The 17126-nt window shown below is 41.0% G+C and overlaps 1 protein-coding gene across 1 annotated transcript in view; it reads left to right on the top strand.

Annotated features, from left to right (window-relative positions):
- The window catches only part of LOC311137164 (PHD finger protein 21A-like), a gene marked incomplete at its 5' end in the record, with an annotated part of 45483 nt that extends 30066 nt beyond the window's left edge, over nucleotides 1-15417 (top strand). The window contains 8 exons of the mRNA XM_084171515.1: nucleotides 261-312; nucleotides 425-504; nucleotides 822-882; nucleotides 8266-8438; nucleotides 9131-9286; nucleotides 9679-9754; nucleotides 9911-10014; nucleotides 12718-15417. Coding sequence (XP_084027641.1) covers nucleotides 261-312; nucleotides 425-504; nucleotides 822-882; nucleotides 8266-8438; nucleotides 9131-9286; nucleotides 9679-9754; nucleotides 9911-10014; nucleotides 12718-13464 — 1449 coding nt within the window. The 3' untranslated portion in view covers nucleotides 13465-15417. The remainder of the gene's footprint in view (nucleotides 1-260; nucleotides 313-424; nucleotides 505-821; nucleotides 883-8265; nucleotides 8439-9130; nucleotides 9287-9678; nucleotides 9755-9910; nucleotides 10015-12717) is intronic.
- Nucleotides 15418-17126: the final 1709 nt, after the last annotated feature.

The following is a 17126-nucleotide window of genomic DNA, read 5'->3' as shown; positions in this document are numbered from 1 at the left end:
ACGTTGATAGTCACTGATCTCTTCAGTAAGGCCATTCTACTGCCAATGTTTGTCTATAAAGATTGCATGGCTGTGTGCTCGATTTTATACACCCGTCAGCAACGGGTGTTGCTTAAATAGGCGAATCCACTAATTTAAAGGTTTTACCACATATTTTTGTGTATATATATAGTGTATATGTTCATGTTACAAATTCTCCTCACACAGGGCACCATTTATGGAGGGGATTGTCCTAATACCCTTTTATTGTTTGCCCCCAGAAACTTGCCTTCATGGTGTCCCTCGGACTTGTCACCCATGACCATTTGGAAGGTAAGCACTGCCAGTTTGGTCTGAAGTAAATTCCAGTTGCTACATTCTCACCCGCATTCCCTAGGAGTGTATACTGCAATGCCTGTATTAATATACTACTCTGTGGTTATAGAAATTCAGAGCAAGAGGCAGGAGCGTAAGCGAAGAACAACGGCGAATCCGGTGTACAGTGGAGCTGTGTTTGAGCCTGAGGTATGGACTTACACTGCTGTTCTTCTACTTATCAAAAATTTTTGATAGTGTAACCCACACATTGCTACAACAGCCGATACACAATATGTTTCTTATTAAGTTGGATACCAGTGCACATGCTTTTTAAAATGTGAGCATAATACGCACCATTTTCAATGTGAATATCTGAATAAATGGAGTCAGAGTTAGGATCTGGCCCTGTGTAGCATATGAAAAGCAAACAGGTTTTCTTTTTGAGTGAGCAACATGATAAACTTGCAGTCAAATCACAGCTGGATTTATTCTCCCACATACGTGTTCCTATCCACGCCGTGCAGAGGAAGAAGAGTGCAGTGACCTACCTAAACACTCCGCTCCACCAGGGCACCAGGAAGAGAGGTCAGTATCCACTCAACAACTGCACATACACCTTCTCCAATGCCCAGGATATATACAGGTAACTGCCAAAATAAAGGAAATGCCAATATAACGTGTCTCAATAGCCTCCTTTGGCCGCCATTCCTTCCAGTTCTCTGCTGCCAATGACTGGAACGAACTGCAACAATCTCTGAAGCTCTACATCTCCCTCACTAACTTTAAGCATCAGTTGTCAGAGCAGCTTACCGATCACTGCACCTGTACACAGCCCATCTGTAATTAGCCCACCCAACTACCTCATCCCCATATTGTTATTTATTTTGCTCATTTGCACCCCAGTATCTCTATTTGCACATCATCTTCTGCACATCTATCACTCCAGTGTTAATACTAAATTGTAATTATTTTGCACTATGGCCTATTTATTGCCTTACCTCCATAACTTACTACATTTGCACACACTGTATATGTATTTTCTATTGTGTTTTTGACTGTACGTTTTGTTTATCCCATATGTAACTCTGTGTTGTTCTTTTTATCGCACTGCTTTGCTTTATCTTGGCCAGGTCGCAGTTATAAATGAGAACTTGTTCTCAACTGGCTTACCTGGTTAAATAAAGGTTAAAAAATCATTTAAAAAACAAGCCGCCAGAACAACAAAGCACCTTGGCATAGATTCTACAAGTGTCTGGAGCTCTATTGGAGGGATGCGACACCATTCTTCCACAAGAAATTCCATCATTTGGTGTTTTGTTGATGGTGGTGGAAAACGCTGCCTCAGGTGCCGCTCCAGAATCTCCTATAAGTATTCAATCGGTCCCACTGTTCCTCGTGAAACATCAGCAAGTTGAGCAGTCTTTGACACTGAAGCTCCTGCCAAATGTGTCTCAACAATCACCCCTCTTTCAATGTCACTGGGATCTCTTCTTCTAGCCATGGTAGCCAAAATAATGGGCAACTGGGCCTGCCCAGCATTTTTATACATGACCCTAAGCATGGTGGGATGTTAATTGCTTAATTAACTCAGGAACCACACCTTTGTGGAAGCATCTGCTTATTTTGTATCCCTCATTTACTCAAGTGTTTCCTTTATTTTGGCAGTTCCCTGTACATGTCTTTATAGATTCCTGAGCTGGCCTTTATTTGATGCTTGTATGTTGTAATCTATTCAATGTATGAAATGCTGTGAATGTCTGTCACACACACACACACACACCACCCAACTTTTCTGCTGATCCCTCTTTGCTTGCTGGCTGAATCCTGCACAGGGACACTTAAGCATGAAACACACGAGAATCTCACTGCCGAAAGACTGCCAATGGGTACTTATCACAGTGAGAGGCCGTTCCTTCTCTTGCTAGAACAAAAGTGGTACCTGCTGCGTGCCGACCCAGTAGCGATGAACATGCCATTTCCACTTGTAGAATTGCAATGCTCGTCAGTGGCCAACAACTTGACTTTGAGCTAATCAGAGCGAATGAACCCCCACGTGGGGTAGCCAACAGGAGCCTCAACAAAAAGGAAAAGAGTGCACAGATACAATGCACACAACATTAAATACTTCCTTCAAGCAAGCTAACCACTGTAGCTAGTATTGACATTATACAGTGCATTCGGAAAGTATTCAGACCCCTTCCCCTTTTCCACATTTTGTTCTAAGATGGGTTAAATAAAAAATGTCCTCATCAATCTACACACAATACCCCATAATGACAAAGCAATAACAGGTTATGAAAAAAAAAAAGAAGGTGTGTATGTGTATATACAGTGAGGGAAAAAAGTATTTGATCCCCTGCTGATTTTGTACGTTTGCCCACTGACAAAGACATGATCAGTCTATAATTTGTATGGTAGGTTTATTTGAACCGTGAGAGACAGAATAACAACAACAACAATCCAGAAAAACGCATTTCAAAAATGTTATAAATTGATTTGCATTTTAATGAGGGAAATAAGTATTTGACCCACTCTCAATCAGAAAGATTTCTGGCTCCCAGGTGTCTTTTATACAGCTAACGAGCTGAGATTAGGAGCACACTCTTAAAGGGAGTGCTCCTAATCTCAGCTTGTTACCTGTATAAAAGACACCTGTCCACAGAAGCAATCAATCAATCAGATTCCAAACTCTCCACCATGGCCAAGACCAAAGAGCTCTCCAAGGATGTCAGGTACAAGATTGTAGACCTACACAAGGCTAGAATGGGCTACAAGACCATCGCCAAGCAGCTTGGTGAGAAGGTGACAACAGTTGGTGCGATTATTCGCAATTGGAAGAAACACAAAATAACTGTCCATCTCCCTTGGCCTGGGGCTCCATGCAAGATCTCACCTTGTGGAGTTGCAATGATCATGAGAACGGTGAGGAATCAGCCCAGAACTACACGGGAGGATCTTGTCAATGATCTCAAGGCAGCTGGGATCATAGTCACCAAGAAAACAATTGGTAACACACTATGCCGTGAAGGACTGAAATCCTGCAGCGCCCGCAAGGTCCCCTTGCTCAAGAAAGCACATATACAGGCCCGTCTGAAGTTTGCCAATGAACATCTGAATGATTCAGAGGAGAACTGGGTGAAAGTGTTGTGGTCAGATGAGACAAATTGAGCTCGTTGGCATCAACTCAACTCGCCGTGTTTGGAGGAGGAGGAATGCTGCCTATGACCCCAAGAACACCATCCCCACCGTCAAACATGGAGGTGGAAACATTATGCTTTGGGGGTGTTTTTCTTCTAAGCGGACAGGGCAACTTCACCGCATCAAAGGGACAATGGACGGGGTCATGAACCATCAAATCTTGGGTGAGAATCTCCTTCCCTCAGCCAGGGCGTTGAAAATGGGTCGTGGATGGGTATTCCAGCATGACAATGACCCAAAACACACGGCCATGGCAACAAAGGAGTGGCTCAAGAAGAAGCACGTTAAGGTCCTGGAGTGGCCTAGCCAGTCTCCAGACCTTAATCCCATAGAAAATCTGTGGAGGGAGCTGAAGGTTCGAGTTGCCAAACGTCAGCCTCAACCTTAATGACTTGGAGAAGATCTGCAAAGAGGAGTGGGACAAAATCCCTCCTGAAATGTGTGCAAACCTGGTGGCCAACTACAAGAAACGTCTGACCTCTGTGATTGCCAACAAGGGTTTTGCCACCAAGTACTAAGTCATGTTTTGCAGAGGGGTCAAATACTTATTTCCCTCATTAAAATGCTAATCAATTTATAACATTTTTGACATGCGTTTTTCTGGATTTTTTTGTTGTTATTCTGTCTCTCACTGTTAAAATAAACCTACCATTCAAATTATAGACTGATCATATCTTTGTCAGTGGGCAAACATACAAAATCAGCAGGGGATCAAATACTTTTTTCCCTCACTGTAGCTGTGTGTGTGTCCCTTTCTGAGAGACTGCTATGCTGACCTTGAAGACTTGATTATAAATTACAGCATTTTCTTCATCCCTATCTGTAGAAATTCCTTGACTTTTTCCAATTATCATTTGTGAAAACCGGAAGGTTTTGGATAAAGGGATAATAGTTCATGTCAAAATGTAACTTTGTCAGATGTTTTCATACCTCAAAGTGGAGCGGAGTCAATTTGTTGATCTGAGCAGTAGGAAATCTGGAGGCCTCAACCATAATTGAATGGAAAAGATTTGGAACCATTCAATTGCACTTACACGCCATGTTTTTCTGTATGAAAGCATCTGACAAACTGTGATTTCACTTTGAACAGTCCCTTTGAGGTTGATTGTAGCGTGTTGACTGTGATTTTCCCTCTATCCAGCCAGCATATCGCACTGCTTCTTCTTTTGAACCCCGCTTGCATGTAGCTTCTGACTCTTAAGGTTATTACAAGCTTCACTCCGTTGATCTACGTGGGTGTGTGCACGTGGGTGAAATACATGGCTGTGGCGGTCATAAAATTTTGTCAGCAGGTTATTGTTATGCAAAAGACTGCCGGTCTCATGGTAATTGACCATTAATTAACATAAACATGTTTAGCTTCCCACGGACTCCGCATACATGCCGACGACGCACGCCTTTGGAACATCTACATTAAAAAAAGAAAAGTCAATTTAATATACACCATCACAATAAATCCATTATTTATTTTAGGCAGGTTCAGAAGAACAGAATATGAGTTGGCCTACTGTATGTTATCTGGCTATGCGCCATGCCATAGGCTTTAGGCTTGTTCATTTAGCAGACAAGATATGCTTGTAAGTCCCGTGCCATTAATTTATATTATGATTTTATAGTAAAAAATAATATAATTGAACTTAGCTGAATAAAATAAAGGATATTTTCCCCATTCAGGAGCGAGTGCGCATATGAAGTGAGCGTAAACGTGATCATTTCAAACGGGTCCTAAATCCTAGATTTGGAGTTATTTGGCAACTTTAGTTGGGAATGATACAAACCTTAGAATGTCTTACGAATCAAAACATATGTGGGCTGCATGGTGCGACTATAGGCTATTGATGATTTGAGAAAGTCGTTCCTTGCCTCAGGCTGCATGCTGTTCTCTCAAGTGATCATATTTTCACCCATCAGACTATTCTCAATTTAATCTTGTCTTTACTAATATGTCAAATTAGTTTCTATTTAGAATGGCCCATTATCAAATGGGCAGGAACATGGGCAGGGGGGAAAAGATATGTAATCCTTATGCACTCAAATAGCTTTTTCAATCATGCCTGGTAGGCGACTCCATTTATTTCACTCCACCCATCAACCACTGTTGCGCGACAGGTGATATTCCGCCCAACTCTGTATGACATGGGCTCTCCAACCCTGTTCCTGCAGTTACCCTTGCTTAATTTGAGAAACCAAGTGACATCAGTTCGGGAACATCGATAGTAACATGTTTTTACAATGAAACACATTTCATTAAACTGTTGACAGCACCTCTCTCTGCGCGCTCGAGAAAGGAATGAAGGCGAGAGGGGAGGAGATGGAAATGCACGGTGGTGAGATATTCTGTAGCTAAAGGTAATGTGTCAGCCTATTAATTATGAAAATATAAAAAATGCCCTATTACTAGGCTATTCAAAATCAAATATAAATTCTCTATAATTGTAGGCTAACTCTGTAAGCCGCCCTGCAAAATCAATGAACCAACAGCATACGTTCTCTCCCAGACTCATGGATAAAAAGTTTGGAGTGTAGCATAAGGTAACCAGTCCATCCAGTATGCATAATAATACAGTCCACACTCAAAGGTGATTACTAGAATTTGTTTACATTTTGGAGTATAGCCTAGACCATGGGTCCAACCTTTTCTAGCATGAGAGCTACTATTTAAAATAATTACATGTCGCGAGCTAAAAAAATTTAATATATAGATTTCAAAGTCTAGCTTTCTTCTCTTCTACTCTCCCATGCACCTTTTTTTCGGGTCCTTAGTGTACAAGAGAAAGTAGTGCACTATGTTTTCTGTCAATATACCTGGTAAAATAATGGTTAATAAACAACTCCAAGGGGTCCCTATAACATTTGTAATTATTTTCCCCAAATTCTGTTATATTTTCCAAAATTATGTTCAATTTTTTCACTCTTAAAATTACAATTGTTCATAGAGAACCAATGAAATTGAATGTTCTGAGTCCATGTCAATGCTTAAATCACATCGGAAGACCAATTTTTTGGTGGTGTAATTCCCCTTTAATTGTGCATCTGGCCCTTTAATTGGGCGTCTAGCGATGGTTCTGTACTGCTCATGTCATGGCAAAGTTAGCAAAAAACTAATAATATATAAACAAATGATATACTGTACTTACTCATGATATACTTCTGCCAGGTAAGCCTACTTTGCAGTTAACATTTAAATCAGAAGGTTTTGGGGAAAGTATTTATGTCAACCCACAAGTTGGTTATCACATCAACTGGCTACACACTGAGTGATAAACAAATGAACGCACCACACAGACCGACACAGGAAATATTGCTGGAAATTAATTGGCAGATATTGTCTTAGGTTTGATTTTTTTAAGCCAATAGTGGCTAACCAGGGGTGGGATAATGTCAATGTTGCGTTGATTAGATAGTAGCTGGGAGCTTGCAGTGCATGATACTGTTTTGATGATAAGTGTTTGACATCAATGCAAATGGTTTCGAAAATCACATCAGAGTGGTTAGAGGGACAATAGAGCCCTGAATACCAGGCCATTAGCGACCTGATGGTTATTAGCAAGTTGGGTACTACCAAGCATGTCCAGAGTGCATAAGAACGATCACATGGAATTTTACTGCGTCATGACTCATGACTGCCGGTGTGGCGCCCTTACAAAAAATTATTGCAGTTTTTAAACTGCAGTAAAAGTGCAGTAACTGCAGTCGACTCTGGTATTTTGGACACAGTAATTGCAGAATAAGTGCAGTGTACTGCACTGTACTGTAACTGCAGTTACACTGCATAAGTACTGTAGTAAAAAAAAAGTTCTTTTGGACGCAGTATTTGCAGCATACTGCAGTCAGACTGCATTGTACTGCAGTTATAATGCACTCTGATTGCGATCTTTTTTCGTAAGGGCGGTAATACGGTCACCGCAACAGCCCTATTGGAGTGGGATTTTTGGAGTAGCGGACACCTTTTGGTAACATGAAATCCTCGCCGGTCCCACTTCCACTGGCTAAAAACATAGCAAGCTAGCAAGCTTTTTTAGCTTCCCACATCTCCATGTGAAGTAATCAGATTTATTATAAAAAAATATGCCCTGGCAAATGTTTGCTTTCTTGCCGGTGTAACCTAAAACATTGTCCCAGTTTGATATGCTACTTGTGTATTCATTCCCTTATCATTTACAAATAGTAGGTCATCATGTTTTGGTAATGGAGAAAAAAGCACATGGCTAGCTAGTTGGCTACAGCAGGTTCTACTATTTCACAATAGCCTGTAATCACTAGTTATTACTTCTAAACAGAATACCTTTTTGAGTGGATTCTTGTTTGTTTTACTGTTTGAACAGTCGCTGAAATTGTATTGGGTTATCGATGCAAAATAGGCTACTTTGATGAATAGCCTATAGATCAGATCAAGGAACCAAGCGACAACACTACCCCTATGACTTCGGAAGGAATGATATGGCGTGTCTCAATTTTCAGGTAGTTAAAAAGTATGTTGAATGCCAGAGCGTTTTACAAGGAGCAGCCCCTTTTGTTACAAAAGGACATGGCAACACTCAGAATCTTGCGTCTGCGTAGAGCTCGTAGTAAGTTTTAGTGCACTAACTCCGCTCTCTGTGCTTCTCCTAATCCTCCACCCTCAACTCAACACCCTCCCTTTTTCCTTTTTCACATTAGCCAACGAGGACCCACTGTCAAAGGTATGTCGGACAGACAGTTTATTTATTTGTTTCCTTCCCACCTCCATCTTTTTTGTTTTTTGTTTTTCGTCTGTCTCATTTCACCCAGGTCGCCCTCCCAAATACAGCAGTGTTCCGGAGCTGGGCAGCCACACCCCGACCTCCCCCTCCAGCTGTCTCACTGCCTTCCCGGCCCCCGAGTGGCCCAACACAGAGGGGAGCTTCCCCTTCCATGTCCACCCCCACAACACTCTCCCCCTGCCCAGCCCCAGCTCTGGGGATGTAAGTAGCAGCTGGAGAGAGCACAGCAGCCTGGACTTTCTGGGGCTCTATCCCAACTTACTGACCTCACCTACTCTCGCCCCTCCCTTTTTATATTGGTGGTATTGTCCACAGGTTGTTACAAATACTTTAGTGAAGTTGAGATGTCCCAGTACCTCACGTCTAAAGACCTAGACAAGTACAGACACGTGTTTATTGATTTACTCCCTACTGTCTGATCCTTCATCTTTTATTTCCATTTTTGATGCAGTCTTACAAAGTGAACAGTACCCCTCGCCTCAATTTCAGTACCCCTCTCCCCCTACTCTAAAAGAAATGATGCTGTCTGTGTCAAATTGTTACTTGACCTATTTTTTTAAAAAGTAGGATCAGTTAGTTTAGATCTTCTTTTAAATGCCATTAAAAACATACTGCAGTATTAAAGCAGTTGATTTACATACGTTAAACTATATTTTTAAATAGGAAATGCAGAATGTTATCCACAATGGCTTTTAGAATGGGCTTTACCCATTTCGGTGTTGGAATTACACACATGATTTACTTAAGTGTTATCTTTAAAACAACACAGAGACCGTAATATGATTGGATAATCCTCAAATCAACACACATGGCCCTTCTGCCCTGCCTCTGCACACCTGATTGGTCAGGCCTAGACAGGCAGTGAAACTGATTGGTGCAATTCATCCTGACAGGGAGACATCCATGAGGATTTCTGCACTGTGTGCAGACGCAGTGGACAGTTGCTCATGTGTGACACATGCTCACGTGTCTATCACCTGGACTGCCTGGACCCACCCCTGAAAACCATTCCTAAAGGCATGTGGATCTGTCCCAAATGTCAAGAGCAGGTAAACGCAGCACCGACAATCGGGGGGCTTGGCCCAGCAGTCCAGTGGTTGAATAGTATAGATCTGAGAATTTGGTTACTGTTTCAAAGTGGATCATCTATTGACATAGTTTCCCCTCAGGCTTTCATCAGCTAGCCCTTATTTATAGACGACAACATTACGATATGACTGTTCCTTCCTTTGTAAGCTTCAACATGTTTCAGTATTGTTTTAAGTAATTCTTTCCCATTCATTTTGTTAGTGGGGGATGGCATCTTACACTCCCATCCGATTCATTTTGTTTGTTCTTCTTGACATCACCAAAGGGTGACCACAGCAATGTTCTCTTCCACATCTAGGTAATGTCGTGACTTTGCAATCACAATACAACAAAGCTGTGCTCTTCTCTCCAGATATTGAAAAAAGAAGATGCAATTCAATGGCCAGGAACATTGGCTATTGTTCATTCCTACATCGCCTATAAAGAAGGTAGGAATAGCACACTAAAGACCTTGTGCCTCGACAAACATCAAATGTGTGGGCTGAAGCGGTGGTAGATGGAAGAGTTCCTTCACTGGTATCTCAAACAACCAGATTGCTTTAAAGTCTCACTGTTCTCTGTGTGTTGTTTCTGTTTTCTAAAAGCTAAAGAAGAGGAGAAACAAAAGCTAATGAAGTGGAGTGCTGAGCTGAAACTGGAGCGAGAACAGTTGGAACAAGGGGTCAAACAACTCAGTAACTCCATAACGGTAAGCTCCATAGTAACAGCAAAGCATCTTCATAAGCGAGTTGTTTCCAGATGGGTGTACTGGAATAGATGGAAGTATTTGATCTTGAATAATAGTGTGACTTAGGTAATTCACATAACTACCCCTATTGCTTACCTGGCTCTGATGCTCTCTTAGCTTATGTCAGAGATACTTATGGCTGACATTACATTTTCATAGAAACGCATCCAAAGATAAGTATGCACACTGTTAACAAAGCTAGCTATGCTGGCTTGCTAGCTACATAGCAAAATGTTAGCTACATAGCAAAATGTTCGCTAATCAATAAAATCTTACAGTTTGCGGTTACCTTGCTATACTAATACTTTAGCTCATTTATAAAAACGATACATTGATAAAAACATCACTAGTAGTGCTATAATTAGAGAGAGTTCAATATTTGGCAGAGCTATCTAGCTTGCTATCTGGCTTGTTAGCAAGCAAATGTGTATCTGTCAGGAACCAACATAATATATATAGCAGACGCTTTTATCCAAAGCGACTCAGTCATGCGTGCATACATTTTACGTATGGGTGGCCCTGGGAATCGAAGATATACAGTTGAAGCCGGAAGTTTACATACAATTAGGTTGGAGTCATTAAAACTCGTTTTTCAACCACTCCACAAATTTCTTGTTAACAAACTATTGTTTTGGCGAGTTGGTTAGGACATCTACTTTGTGCATGACACAAGTAATTTTTCCAACAATTGTTTACAGACAGATTATTTCACTTATAATGCACTGTATCACAATTCCAGTGGGTCAGAAGTTTACATACACTAAGTTGACTGTGCCTTTAAACAGCTTGAAGCTTCTGATGGCTTTAGAAGCTTCTGATAGGCTAATTGACATAATTTGAGTCAATTGGAGGTGTACCTCTGGATGTATTTCAAGGCCTACCTTCAAACTCAGTGCCTCTTTGCTTGACATCATGGGAAAATCAAAAGAAATCAGCCAAGACCTCAGAAAAAAATGTAGACCTCCACAAGTCTGGTTCATCCTTGGGAGCAATTTCCAAACGCCTGGAGGTACCACGTTCATCTGTACAAACAATAGTACGCAAGTATAAACACCATGGGACCACGCAGCCGTCATACCGCTCAGGAAGGAGACGCGTTCTGTCTCCTAGAGATGAACGTACTTTGGTGCGAAAAGTGCAAATCAATCCCAGAACAACAGCAAAGGACCTTGTGAAGATGCTGGAGGAAACAGGTACAAAAGTATCTATATCCACAGTAAAACGAGTCATATATCAACATAACCTGAAAGGCCGCTCAGCAAGGAAGAAGCCACTGATCCAAAACCGCCATAAAAAAGCCAGACTACGGTTTGCAACTGCACATGGGGACAAAGATCGTAGTGTTTGGAGAAATGTCCTCTGGTCTGATGAAACAAAAATAGAACTGTTTGGCCAAAATGACCATCGTTATGTTTGGAGGAAAAATGGGGTGGCTTGCAAGCCAAAAAACACCATCCCAACCGTGAAGCACAGGGGTGGCAGCATCATGCTGTAGGGGTGCTTTGCTGCAGGTGGGACTGGTGCACTTCACAAAATAGATGGCATCATGAGGAAGGAAAATTATGTGGATATATTGAAGCAGCACCTCAAGACATCAGTCAGAAAGTTAAAGCTTGGTCGCAAATGGGTCTTCCAAATGGACAATGACCCCAAGCATACTTCCAAAGTTGTGGCAAAATGGCTTAAGGACAACAAAGTCAAGGTATTGGAGTGGCCAACACAAAGCCTTGACCTCAATTCTATAGAAAATTTGTGGGCAGAACTGAAAAAGCGTGTGCGAGCAAGGAGGCCTACAAACCTGATTCAGTTACACCAGCTCTGTCAGGAGGAATGGGCAAAAATTCACCCAACTTATTGTGGGAAGCTTGTGGAAGGCTACCCGAAACGTTTGACCCAAGTTAAACAATTTAAAGGCAATGCTACCAAATACTAATTGAGTGTATGTAAACTTCTGATCCACTGGGAATGTGATGAAAGAAATAAAAGCTGAAATAAATCTACTATTATTCTGACATTTCACATTCTTAAAATAAAGTGGTGATCCTAACTGATCTAAAACAGGGAATTTTTACTAGGATTAAATGTCAGGTATTGTAAAAAACTGATTTTAAATGTATTTGGCTAAGGTGTATGTAAACTTCCGACTTTAACTGTAGCTAAGACTAGTTTCTGGGAGTCTTAATCTGACTGGAAAGTATTTGTGTAACCATTTGACACCAGATGAGGTGCAGTGATGTAAAATATAAAAAAGGATGGTCTAAATATACCCCACAAGCCATTCATGTATTTTGAAACTGTTATTTTTAAAGGTAGACTCAGCGAAATGACGTTGTCATGAGCAGCACCGCAGATATTGCGATAAACGAGATGCAATACTTTGCTCTCACACAGTCACACACAGTATCTGTGCACGTGCACAGGTTCGCTTCATGCTGTTACAGCGTGGTAGCCACAGGACCAGAACAGTGGATAAGTTGAACCTCGCGCTTCAACGCTTTTAGTTGTTGCAGAAATTGACCCACTATGCTGTTTACTTTCTGCGTCTATGTCATATCGCTGAGTCTACCTTTTAAGTCACTTAATTTGTTGGATTAATTTAAGTGACTTAATTTATTATGTCCATTATTCTGAAATGCCCAACCCTGTTTCCTCCTCTCTAAATAGAAATGCATGGAGACCAAAAACACCATCATGTCTCGACAGAACGAAATGCAAGTTTCGTTGGAGAAGGTCAAACACCTGGTCCGCCTCATTCAGGCTTTCAATTTCAGTCAAACCGTGGAGACCGAGGGTACATGTCCCTTCACAGAGGACATCGGGGCCAAGGATGCAATTGTCCCAGCTGAAAATGCATTAGACGCCATCAACACCGAGGCTGTAGCAGAAGTCAATATCCTGTCTGTGGATGGGGTGAAGGCCGAGGTCACAGCACTGAACAGCACCAATGTTGAAGCCGGGAAGGAGGAGATGGTTGTAGCTCATGTTGCCACAGAGAAGGTAGCAGGAGTCAGTGCTGAGGCTGCAGTTGACATCTGCGCTGAGCCGGCTGCCGAGGTCAGCACCGTGACTGCAGTGGACAGCAGTGTTGAACCTGTGGCTGAGGTCAATAACGCTGAGGAAGTGACTGAAGCCACCGCAGTAGTCGTTGCAGAGGACTCTACAGTGGCCACAACCAACGGCACCACTGACCTTGTGTGGACTGACACGAGCATGGACGAGAGCTGTACTAACAACACTAACACCAACCCTGAGAACAAGGTCACAACCACTAACAGCACAGAGGAGCTGATAGAAGAGGAACAGGAAGAGAACACAAACATTGACAACAGCAGCACCAACAACAGCAAAACCTCAGAACCTTCCCTCAAATCTTTTCCCGCTCTTCTCAACAGTTTGGACAATAAAGAGTAACGCTCCGTCTCTTGGATTGAAAACCCCCCCAACATAATAAAAAAGACTTTTTGCTTTCACCTTTGAAAGGTGCCTGAAGTTGCCAATCTATATACATACTTGTTTCCAATGTATTGTCAGACTGTGTAAATAGAAGATCTACAGCCCGTCTGAGATTGCTCTTGGATGCTGTAGGTTATTATACCCCAAACATGGGTGAAAGGGTGGCATGTATACCAGTGTCATGCCAATTTAAGGATAGAAAAGAACAGTAGTAATGGTAAAAGTAAGCTCATTTGTAACATCACACCAGTGTGTGCCTGCAACAGTTGCCCTCAGAACTCTCATGGGGGTTGTTTCTTAGGTTATCTTCTGTTCCTGGGATGCAGGTTAGAGATGTCTAAAGTTAGCGTGCTGAACAGAGACCATGTTTGTCCGGCATTAACTGAGAGCAAAATAAAACCAAAAGATAAGCAAAAGAGCTGAGGGACAGGGCTTTGAAAAAGTGTCAGTATTTGTTAACAGTGGGGAAACATTGAGGTGTTTGATCGTCATTGAAAATCAAACAGGTAAAACAGGAGAGCCTTCAGTTAGCTCAATACCTTCCTCCCCTTTCCCCATTCTCACTCTTACATGACCAATAACTATGGACCCATTTACACAAAACCTCAGGCAAAAAAAAGAAAGAAAGTAAAGCAACATCCACGTGCTTTGGAAGTATGAGGCAGACTGCTTATAGAGCTGGCTTGTTAGGGCCTTGCTGAGGAAGACCCAGGTAACAAAGATGGTCATCTCAAGAGAGAGTGGAGTCACATCACACATGGTAGCTTAAAGTTTTAAAATGGTGTAGATCCAGTGCAGTGGTTGAGTTTAATTTGTGAGTCAGTGTGTCAACTGTGAGCACTAAATGTGAAATTGCAATATTATTGCATTGTCAAAAACAAACACGCAAAAATATATCTGCGGTGTGTTTCTTTTATAGGATAAGGTATTCATTCAGGTCTTCCTAGTCTTAAAAAATAAGTGCATTTCTGTTGCATAAAACAGTTGTTTGTTAATAAATGTTTTTAACTGGCATAGTTTATGCATTTAATTATCTTTTAAAAGAGGTGACCTTTGCATATTAAGAAATGTACGTTTTTGTTTAATTCTGAACTGCCAAAATGCTATTGTATCCAAATATAGCAGGGACATGTCCACTAAATGTATGGAAAGACAAAGTATGAAATGTATTATTCAATACAATCTCTGGAATTGGCGATCCCTTCAACAATCTCATCAAAATATATTTATTTCCTGGAAACTGGAGGGTTTGTTGTATCAGTCCATTTTGGTGGTAATAAGGAAAATACAACACATCCTGAGATTAAAGCACAAGCTTGTTGCATAACAAATACGTGCTGAAAAGCTTTTTTGTACGTTATATATGGAACAAAACAGATTATGCATTTAGTTTGTTGTCATGTAATTAAGTCCCAACAAAATATTTTTGTATGACCCAACTTATCTTTGAGGGTGAGACTTAGGCCTTGTCCAGGAGAAATGTTCCCTCTCTCCTACCGCTTGAATATGCTTGGATAACAGAACCGACCAACGAACCTATCCCTAAATTCTCAATAGATTTGTGCTTCCTCTGTTATTTTTTTTGTAATGCTCCATCAACATATTTGTCTAATGTTTTATAATTTGTGGGGCCAGTACCCAGGTTTTTCCCACTTTTCGACCAAGTCGATCATGAGTTTCACCAGACTGTTCATAAACTTTTGGGGTTGGGACCATTCAGAAGATCTGTGAAGGATCTTTTTAGAGCGAGCCTCAGGTCTTCTCAATTGAAATTATTTTATTAAATTTTTTATGCTATGCTGTTGCATTATATGGAGTGCACAGAGGGCAACTTAGAGTGGGGTCCGAAATGATTGACACCCTTGATAAAGATGAGCTGAAATGACTGTATAAAATAAATAATTCAAATACTGAGCTATATTGTATGCTCAACAAAATGGGGAAAGGATATTATTTTATACTAATACAAGAGAAAGATTTTGTTTTAACAAGTACATTTCTTTTCTCAAAGGTAGGGATCAAAATTATTGACACCCCTATTTTCAATACCTTTTAATACCTCACCTTGCGAGGATAACGGCACTGAGCCTTTTTCTAAACTGTTTTATGAGTTGGAGAACACATTTGGAGGGATCTTAGACCATTCCTCCATACAGAATCCTTCCAGACACCCCTGTGGCAACCAGGTTTTTGGCTCAAATGTCCTTATACTGGGTAAAGTTCATGATGCCGTTGACCTTAACAAGCGCCCCAGGACCTGTGGAAGCAAAATAGCCGCATAACATCAAAGAGTTTTATTTTATAGTAGGTATAGGGGTCTTTTCTGCTCATGCATTCTAATTTTAACGCCAAACCCACCACTGTTGTGTGTGGCCAAAGAGCTATATTTTCATATCTTTACCCAGTACCGGGACATTTTAGCCAAAAACCTGGTTGCCTCTGCCAGGAGGCTGAAACTTGGCCACAAGTGGATCTTCCAGCAAGACAATAACCCCTAGCACACTCCTGAATTTATTGGCCACAAAATCAACATTTTGCAATGGCCATCTCAGTCTCCATTGAAAACCTGTGATTTGAACTGAAGAGGGCAGTCCATAAGCGCAGACAAAGGATATCAAGGATCTGGAAGGATTCTGTATTGAGTCTAAGATCCCTCCCAATGTATTCTCCAACTAAAACATTGTAGAAAACAGGCTCAGTGCCGTTATCCTCACAAGATGAGGTATTGAAAGGTATTGAAAACAGGGGTGTCAATCATTTAGATCCCTACCTTTTTTGAGAGAAAAAAAGTATTACTTGTTAAACAAAATCTCTTTCACTGAGAAATTGTATTAGTATGAAATAATAGAATTTCCCCAAAAAAATGTAGCATACATTATAGCTCAGGATTTGAAGAACCTATTTTATACAGTCATTTTTGCTCATCTTTATCAAGGGTGTCAATAATTTTGGACCCCGCTGTACATCATGTTTACTTCAATCCATGACCAATCAACATATCTTTGGAGAATGTTTGCTGTTTAAATAACAGGGTCTTTAAATAATAATAAAAAAAGATACAGTACCAGTCAAAAGTTTGGACACACCTACTCATTCCAGGGTTTTTCCTTATTTTGTACTATTTTCTACATTCTACATGAAATAATACATAATGTAGTAACCAAAACAGTGTTAAACAAATCAAAATATATTTTATATTTAAGATTCTTCAAAGTAGCCACCCTTTGCCTTGATGACAGCTTTGCACACGCTTGACATTCTCTCAACCAGCTTCATGAGGTAGTCACCTGGAATGCATTTCAATTAACAGGTGTGCCTTGTTAAGTTAATTTGTGGAATTTCTTTCCTTCTTAATGCGTTTGAGCCAATCAGTTGTGTTAGTGACAAGGTAGGGGTGGTATACAGAAGATAGCCCTATTTAGTAAAAGACCAAGTCCATATTATGGCAAGAACAGCTCAAATAAGCAAAGCGAAACGACAGTCTATAATTTCAAGAACTTTGAACGTTTTTTCTGGCTCTCATGAGGACCGCCACTGGAAAGGAAGACCCAGAGTTACCTCTGCTGCAGAGGATAAGTTCATTAGAGTTAACTGCACCATAGATTGCAGCCCAAATAAAT

This window comes from Coregonus lavaretus (genome assembly GCF_964263955.1).
Source record: "Coregonus lavaretus genome assembly, chromosome: 11".
Taxonomy (NCBI): Eukaryota; Metazoa; Chordata; class Actinopteri; order Salmoniformes; family Salmonidae; genus Coregonus; species Coregonus lavaretus.
The sequence above is the reverse complement of the archived record's forward strand: the minus strand, read 5'-3'. Positions and strand labels throughout refer to the sequence as shown.